Source organism: Hyperolius riggenbachi, chromosome 5 (assembly GCF_040937935.1).
Source record: "Hyperolius riggenbachi isolate aHypRig1 chromosome 5, aHypRig1.pri, whole genome shotgun sequence".
NCBI lineage: Eukaryota > Metazoa > Chordata > Amphibia > Anura > Hyperoliidae > Hyperolius > Hyperolius riggenbachi.
Window position 1 is genome coordinate 433,554,744 of NC_090650.1, and position 8,747 is coordinate 433,563,490.

General features: G+C 42.3%; 1 protein-coding gene across 2 annotated transcripts in view; it reads left to right on the top strand.

Moving 5' to 3' along the window:
- Positions 1 to 8,345, top strand: part of SLC45A4 (solute carrier family 45 member 4) — a 192,058-nt gene extending 183,713 nt beyond the window's left edge. For both annotated transcript variants that reach the window (XM_068238089.1, XM_068238090.1), the window contains exon 8: positions 1,925 to 8,345. In XM_068238089.1, coding sequence (XP_068094190.1) covers positions 1,925 to 2,290 — 366 coding nt within the window. In that variant the 3' untranslated portion in view covers positions 2,291 to 8,345. The remainder of the gene's footprint in view (positions 1 to 1,924) is intronic.
- Positions 8,346 to 8,747: the final 402 nt, after the last annotated feature.

Here is an 8,747-nt window from a genome sequence, read left to right on the forward strand (position 1 = left end):
TTGGTGCTTTTAGTAGGTGTTGGTTCATTGCAAGTGTCATGGGCATATCACTGACTAGGTATTGAATAACATTCTTTACCTCATAGGTTATTGATTAAATCCAGGATTGAGTGATTAGACCCAAACAGTCACTGCTCATATCCCTCAATATATATTGCTTTATACTGCTTATTCTCTTGTGAAATGTGCTGCAATTAATTTAGCTTATGTCATTGTAGATACTCTGCTCTGTTTCAACACTGGAACAGGAGACAGACAAAATATAAGCAAACAGTGAAACTTTGAAGGTCAGTTACAAGGTACAAGACGTTGTCTTGACATCACCCCCTGTCTGTAGCTCTCCACCACCACCATGCAATAGATACTCTCACATATAAAACTTAGCAATGTCCCATCAAGCCCTTGTTTCCCCACCATCCAGGTGGTCATATTGAAGGCCCTTTATGTTCTTTTTCGGCCTCCAGCCCGTGTTTTCCCATTGCCGATAAATCTACCTCTGCCACAGCACAGTAAGTAGTGCTGTTTATCTCCTGCGTTGAGGTTTAATGCTACAACTCCAGATGACTTCCAGACCAGGGCTGTGGAGTCGGAGTCGAGGAGTTAAAGCAATTTTGAGTACCTGGAGTCGGTGGTTTCAATAAAGCGAGGAGTCTGAGTCGGGTGATTTTTGAACCAAATCCATAGTTTTTGTAAAAATTAGACTAAGGAGTCTGAATCTAAGAGTTGGAGCAATTTTGGGTACTTGGAGTCGGAAGATTTTTGTACCGACTCCACAGCCCTGTTTCAGACAATTCCAGGCTCCAGAATGCCTTCAACTGGTTTTTAAAATGGTTTCAGCCAGTGCATTACCATGGTGTTTCCTGCTCTGGCATTATGCTAGTGTTTGAAAATGTTAAGGCAAGGATCAGTGCTCCAGAAATATCTTAGGATATGTTTTTAAAGTTTCTTGGAAAATTTTTAAATGAACCTCCCCGGTTTGTAGTGGAGTGTGCCATTGGGGAGGTGGGGGTTGGTGTTAGTAGTGTACTTGCCTACAGGGTGCTGCTCCTGAGTCTGGCACCGGTCCCTATGGGATCTGCCAAGAGAGCGACCACAGACAATGGCCTCAATTCACTAAGATCATGCTGGAGATAATAAGGCAAGAGAAAACTTACCTCCACACAGTAAGAGAGTTATCTTATCTCTTCATTCCTTAAGTGACCTCCTCTGTAGTTAATTTACCTCCTCTGTAGTTATTTTCACACGCAGTTAATAAACAGCCTGTCTTTAACTGTGGAGTTATTTTAAGGATTGAAGAGTTACTTAAAGACAGAAGAGTTAAATTTAGCTTTGCCTGAGGTAAAATGTTTCCTGAATACTACATGCCTTATCACCATGGTAACAACTCTAGAAAAGTTATTAAAGACAGGAGATAAGCTTAGTGAATTGAGGCCATACTTTTTAATTTTCTGGTAGTGACTCGTGCGCCGCAATGCGTTCCAGGAGAAGTAATCCGTGAATGTGAGAACATCTCTGTACTTGCACCCACGGTCTACATCTCCTGGCATGGAGACACTGCGAGAAGTTGAAAATTTGGTAACTGTGGACACTCTCTGAAGAACATGGTAGATCTTGTACAGAAGGTGGGCTAGAAACAGCAGCACCATGTAGGTAAGTAGATGCTCACCCAAAGTAAGCTCCCCCCCCCCCCCCCAACAGCGCACTCCATTAGGAACCTCCCTTATGTGGAAGTTCATTTAGAGAAAATTGTTCCTGGGGCCCAGGTTGCTTTAACTTGCGTAGATGTGGTCTACCATGAAAGAGTGTAAAGGACAGAGACTAGTGCAGATGTGACAATTTATTAAAAGTGCACTTTAAAGTCTCTTGTAATGCAACACAAATAAAGATATCTCTTAAGCAATTCTTCTTCTATTTTCCTCCACAGTATATTCACCACAGCCCAGGTAACTCCAAGAGAGGCTTTGGCATAGACTGCGCCATCTTGTCCTGCCAGGTTTATATCTCCCAGATCTTGGTGGCTTCAGCTTTGGGAGCGGTGGTCGATGCGGTGGGTTCGGTCAGAGTAATACCTCTTGTGGCCTCCGTAGGATCCTTCTTGGGGTTTCTGACAGCTGCTTTCTTAGTGATCTACCCAGAAGTTCCTGAAGAGAACAAGGAGGAACTCAAACGCCCAGTTCCAGCAGATGGCGCCATTGCCAACGGTGTGGATCCAGAGAAGCCGGTGGTATTGCAGCTGTCTCCAAAAGGTTCCACGGTTCCTCCGGAAGGAGAGAGTGAATCAGCAGTCTGAGTAGGCACTGCTGTAAACTGCAACATTCCTGGTCGCACAGAGACATCTCTGGTGGCCATCTATCAGGTGCACGTCTGGACTGGAAATCTAGCGCAATACAGAGACCTTCAGCTTCTCTTGCGCTGCTGAAGGAGTCTTTTCCAGATCCTGAGCGAAGAAAAGCTTAAAAAATGGAAATTAAGTTAAAACTTACATTTCCTAAAATCTACGGTTGAGATGATGATCTTTCTCTGCATGATCTTTAAACAAAACGTATGCTATATGAAGTTTAGAATACAACATCTAAGTTTGTAATTTTTGATGACACTCATGTAGCCCTGCTATAAACTTATCTTCTCCATTTTTACTTGTCAACAGTATGCAGGTGTATTAATGAAAACTTTGCGGTAAAGTGCAGTGATGAGTTGGAACCAGCCATAGTTTGGGTTGAGCCATTTATTCCTGGTAGAGCAGCTTGCTGCTTCTGTCAGAACCAGCAATATTATGATGTTTTTGGTGCATATTTTCTGAAGAATCATTTGGATATATCCTCCAGCTTTGCTGGGAATAATACATTGATGGCAACGGTCATTACTGGCTATGCCCAGAAGCTGGTGTCCACGATGTAGGTTATATCTGCACTTGTCTTGAGCAGTGGCTCTCAGCCTTGGTCATGTCAAAGACCTTTTGGTAACTCTTCTGATGTAGAAAGGAGAACATAAGACCTCTTTTTGCAGATTCTACATTTATTTCAAGTTAAAGAAAGTTTAAATTTAATTTTGAAGAGGTTTATATCGATAGCTTATTTTTATTTCAGCCTGCGTGGTAGACCAAGAACTGGTGGCAGTTTATCTAGTGGTTTTTAGGCAGACCTGTGATTGAGAACCATTGCCCTAGATCAGAGATTCCCAAACTTTCGGTTGCGTACCATTGCTGGTACGCATGCTCAGTGTAGGTTGTACTTGGCAAGGCTTGGGAAGTATTTGAAATTCAATTCCACAACATATGCAACTGTAACTGTGGCTGCCGTTTGCACTAGAGGAAGGATGTTGATTTGATGTTGGCTTCTGCAATGAAAGGCCACTGGTCTGATTTATTGTTGTTCATTTGTGCTGGCATTCATTGGAGAACATAAGATGTCCGACATACCTAGCCTAGCTTTATTAAGAAGTGTCTAATTAGTTTCTGGAGACACAAGGAGCAGGAGATATGAGACATTGTAACAGAAGTGCTATGTATGTACAGCTAAATCGGATGCAGAAGACATTAAGAAAATTGAGGCATATGCCTACTGCTGGTGTCCTTACCAAATTAAGCCTTTGAGAGTTTGGTCAACTGGTGTGTAAATACCGTAGAAGATGACTTGCATTGCCTACATGGTTTAAATAAATCATGAAGCCCTAAAAAGTATTTTATAAAGGATGCCATGGACATGTTGAACTTTTGTCTGAAATGACCCAGACAAGGTTTGACTCCCGACAGCAGGAAATTTTAAGAAATGTATGCCGGGTTTGTAGGATTACTTCTGTTCTCCAGAGATCTCCAGCCCGAGTATTGTATTATATCAGGCTCAACCTATTTGAGCTAGCTACCCCTAATGCCTGTTGGCGGGGATCAAAGATGATCAGTGGGGTGCTAATTTTTCCAACTTGATGAAAGTTTTGTTTCAATTTGAATGGAGCTCGAAATTGAAGCAGTCCAATTTGGCATCAACTGCAATTGCAACACAATCTGCATGAAGTGTGAAATGAAAAAATGTGCAGTTCATTGATGATCTCTAGTGGAGATCTCCTGACATGGAACTCCTGATGATCAGGGGTTTCAGAAATCCATTGATCTCTACCGGAGATCTCCTGACATGGAACTCCCGATGATCAGGGGTTTTCAGAAATCCATTGATCTCTACTGGAGATCTCCTGACATGGAACTCCCGATGATCAGAGGTTTTCAGAAATCCATTGATCTCTACTGGAGATCTCCTGACATGGAACTCCCGATGATCAGGGGTTTTCAGAAATCCATTGATCTCTACTGGAGATCTCCTGACATGGAACTCCCGATGATCAGGGGTTTCGGAAATCCATTGTTGATCTCTACTGGAGATCTCCTGACATGGAACTCCCGATGATCAGGGGTTTCAGCATTGCAGCTGAAGAACCTTAAGGTTACCACTGATTAAACAGCCCAGCTTTTGTGAGACACGGCACAGCCCGTTCTTGGCAGGCTATCTGTTTTCGGTGTGGCCTGTTGGTCTGAGAAATCTGTTGAATGATAACAGACTATTAAAGTGTTGTGCCAAAGACAGCTGAGCCATTTTAAGCACTTGAAGCCTTGTAACGTGTTCTGATTGGAAGCAGGATTTTTCGTGAGCTGTGCTCGGATGGTGGTGGTGGTACAACGCTGGCCAAAGTTTGGGAGTCACTGACCTATTCCCAAAATACAACCTTTTTTTCTGCTTCTTCTTTTTACCACTTATTAGGCACGTACCTATATTTTATTTCTTTCTAGATTGCTTTTATTTCTTTAATTGAAATTATTTTATTTTTCGGAATGTATTTTTGCATTGGTTTTTAAATTTGTATGATGAGTCCGTCCCGTTGCAGGACGCTGTAGGCGTGCGTTTGCAGTTCTGCCATCATTTTAACTGCGGATTCCTTTTCGCTTGACATCAGGTGTTCTATCGTTGAAGCAATATCGCCCCCTTGTGTCTTGATAGAATTAAGCAAGAACAATTGAGGACCCTAATGGGTTTTTTTCTAGATTATGCCAGGGACCTGCTTTCCGTTAAAGCAGCAGAATAGTTTTATGGAATTTTATTTTCTTCTTATCATCGTTGGATGTTGAGGTTGAAGCTCAAACCGTCTAGACCTTTTTTTTTTTTTTTTTTGTTTAATTGCCTGCATATTTTAGTAACTATTAACTGCTGCAGGGTTTGCTTAAGGAACTTGATTCACACTTCTACAAGCAGTGTTACCACCCACACTCACGTATTTTAAATATATACCTTTATGCTGTAATCTTTTACTGCAACGATGCTGCTGGAGACTAGGGATGGTCAGTCACATGCTAATAATTCTGACCTGATGTAAATATTATGCAGCCGGGGCTGGGTTTACCATAAGGCACTGTAGGCAAGTGCCTACATGCGCCTGGTGATGGAAAGATAGCTCCCTTCTCCATCCGAGTGCCTCTCTCCCTCCTTCTCTATGCAGAGTCCTGAGGAGTGTGTAAATGAGAGGTTTGCTTACCCAGCTCTCGGCATTCCACAAGTAAGAGCTCCCTTCAGTCAGGGGCACCTCTATCTACTTAATAATAAGGTTCCTCCAGCTACCTAATAGTTACTTACTGTAATATTGAGGGTACTTCTGGCTACGTAATGCTAAGGAGCACCTGTAGCTACCTATGAGGGGTAAGGGAGGAGTGACAGCCAGCACACTTGTGGTCCGGTTCGGTGGGGGTTTGTAGATTCATGGAGGACGAAGTCTAGGGTGCCAGGACATCTGTGCCTATAGGCTTCTGTGATGTAACTCCGGGCCTGATGTAAGCAACTTGGAAATGGGCCAAACTTAGCATTTGATTGGTTAATTTACAACTTTGACAATTTTTACGCAAATTTTTTTGCAAAATTGTAAAACAATATGTATCAAATGGGAATTCTCAGTATGTCCTTGGTCATCCCTAGATGCCTGTGTGTTCTAGAAGCAGCCAGTGAAAATATACTTTATTATAGACTAGCTAATTAGTGAATGGGGGTAAGAGAATGGGCTTATCTTACCGACAAATGCACCTTTTAAGAAGTCCAGATAGATGCAGGAAGTTTGTAAATCGGTTTACGGTTTTATGCTGGGAACCCACCAGGCAATTTCCCGTCCGGTCGACTGGTGATCTGACATGAATATGTACATGTCCAAACTGCTCCCAATCGATAAAGACATCAATTTTCAGATGATAACTTTGCAAAATCGATCCCTTTTTTCGATCATAAACGCATCCGACATCGGAAATAATCATCTGGTTCCCGTCGATGAGGAAGTTGCATCGTGCGTTCCCAGCATTACCACTCGAGTTTTTGTTCTGAAGAGTCTTTGCCTGCACTGATTTAGGCCTAGGAGCCACTGGCAGCACTTGTGACTTGAAAATCCCTTGCTAATGTAATACTATGGGTGTGATCCCAAAAATCACCCATTGCCTTAGATTAGCAAGAGCTTTACAAATCACAAGAGCTTAGAAAAGCGCTGCTAGTGGAGGGGACATACACACATCCAACTTTGATTGGACAATTTTACCACTTATTTGTAGTAGGAGTACCAACAGATTCTGAATACGATGAGCAGATTGTGTAGGAAATCTCTCGTACTACACGGAGGAGGTAAAATTGGTCATACACATGTGGAAGAATCAATGAAACCTCTGAACATGTATATTATTATAACTGTTACCTGCACGTTTCAATAGAAGCTTACAAGGTGAAGCCTTGGCACTGAATTATGCATTTTTTTTATTTTTAAAAAGTCGAAACCACTAATGGGTGATAAAGTGAGATGTAACCAACTCTACAACTAGAAACTATATATTCTTCTGTTGTTATACTTTTTATTAGGGAATATTGTCCTTCAGAAGTAATCCTCTGCAGAAGTTTTCTGTACTTCATCTAAAAAGCTGGATGAGGAAGCGGTTAGCTCATATCCAGCTGAGAAAGAGAAAATAGAGTGGCCGGGCTCTGCCTGGAAGAATTGTTTTATCATTCATGCTGTGTTGGATGTACAAAAGCTTCCATGTAAACTTGCACCAAGATGACATTTTCTGTAGTATAAGCATTAGGAAGTGATATTCAAAGATTAGTTGCAGTGACTGATAGGACCGGAGGTACCATAATACTTTAAAATAAACCCGAGGTGAAAGTAAGCTGATGAGATAAACAATTGTATTTATCCTCCTACTCCTAAAAATGACTTTTTTTAATGATATCCCATGGTTTTATTTTATATTTTAACATTTACGAAGTAGATTGAATGTTTTGTTGTCTCCGCTCAGTGGCACCCTATTAAGTGTCCCTAACTGAAAATACATGCACTACTGACCTTTTTCTATCTCTCCTCTGCCCTAAGAAGTTGTATTCTGCCAGGAAAACTTTTATGGTTGTAATTTATCAGTGAGGTTTACCATATTCCTGACAAGCTACTGACAAGACAGGAGCTGTCACTTCCATGCCTGAAAACGAACTCTTTCAGGCAGCAAAATAAAACGAGTAAAACAGCCTGGTTATTATTATGTTCTGCACCGTACATACACATGTTTATCTCATCACTTCACTCGTCCACTCAGGTACACACCTGGGAGTTGTCCTTTGGGTCTCTACGGGTTGGTTGGCGTGAGTTGAATGACCCATCTGGTGACCTGTAGTTTTTATGCTACCTCTGCGATGGGGTCACTGTGTCCTGCTTTAGGCTTCTGTTCTTAACAGTAGTTTTACTTCCCCCTGATTAGGTGATTTTATTTGATCGGAATTGTATGGGTGTGTGTGTGACATCGGTAGGGGCTGAGGGCCCAGCATTTTGCATGAGCGGGGGCCCTTCATTGCCCAGCACCAAAACAATTCTTCTTACTTTTTTTTATGTCCACTTTCCTAAGAGATTAATTCTGAATCCTCCATGACTGTAAAGAAATGCATGATTATATAATATGTATATAGTTTACCACTGGAATGCAGAAATAGTTTTTAAAAAAATGGCCTTAACTGCATCTATTTGAGACATGACAGGTATTCCATATTTGGCTTAAAGGTTGTGGCCTTGATCTGAATGAAACTTGGAAGAGTCGCCTCTTAGAGACTCTGAAGTCTCCTAAAAATGAGGTTTTTACTTTAAAAAACCTCTTTAACATAATTGCCCCTCCTAAAACGCTGCATCCCCGCGGCTGAAAACTCCACGAATCACCCCTAACTCCCCTGGCTAAATCCTCGACTTTCTTGGTCGTGGATTTTGCTGCCCTAAGGAGGCAGAGCTTTGACTCTGAAGTCTCCAAAAAATGAGGTTTTACTTTAAAAACCTCTTTAACATAATTGCCCCTCCTAAAACCCTGCAGCTGAAAACTCCATAAATCACCCCAAACTCCCGAGGGCTGATTTCAGGGCTCCTTCCGTACAGAGGCAGAGCTTTAGGCTGCAGCTCTGCCTCCATGCGCGTCAATCAGCGCTGATCACCGCCTCTCCCCCGCCCCTCTAAGTGAAGGAAGACTGAGAGGGGTGGGGAGAAGCGGAGATACACGCTGATGGACGGGCATAGAGGCAGAGCTACAGCCCAAAGCTCTGCCTCTGCGGAAGGACCCCCGTGATGTGCCCCAGGTAGTTTGGGGTGATTTATGGAGTTTTCAGCCAAGGGGATGCAGCATTTTAGGAGGGGCAATTGTGTTAAAGAGGTTTTCAAAGTTAAAACCTCATTTTTTGGAGACTTCAGAGTCTCTTTAACGGGAACCTGAA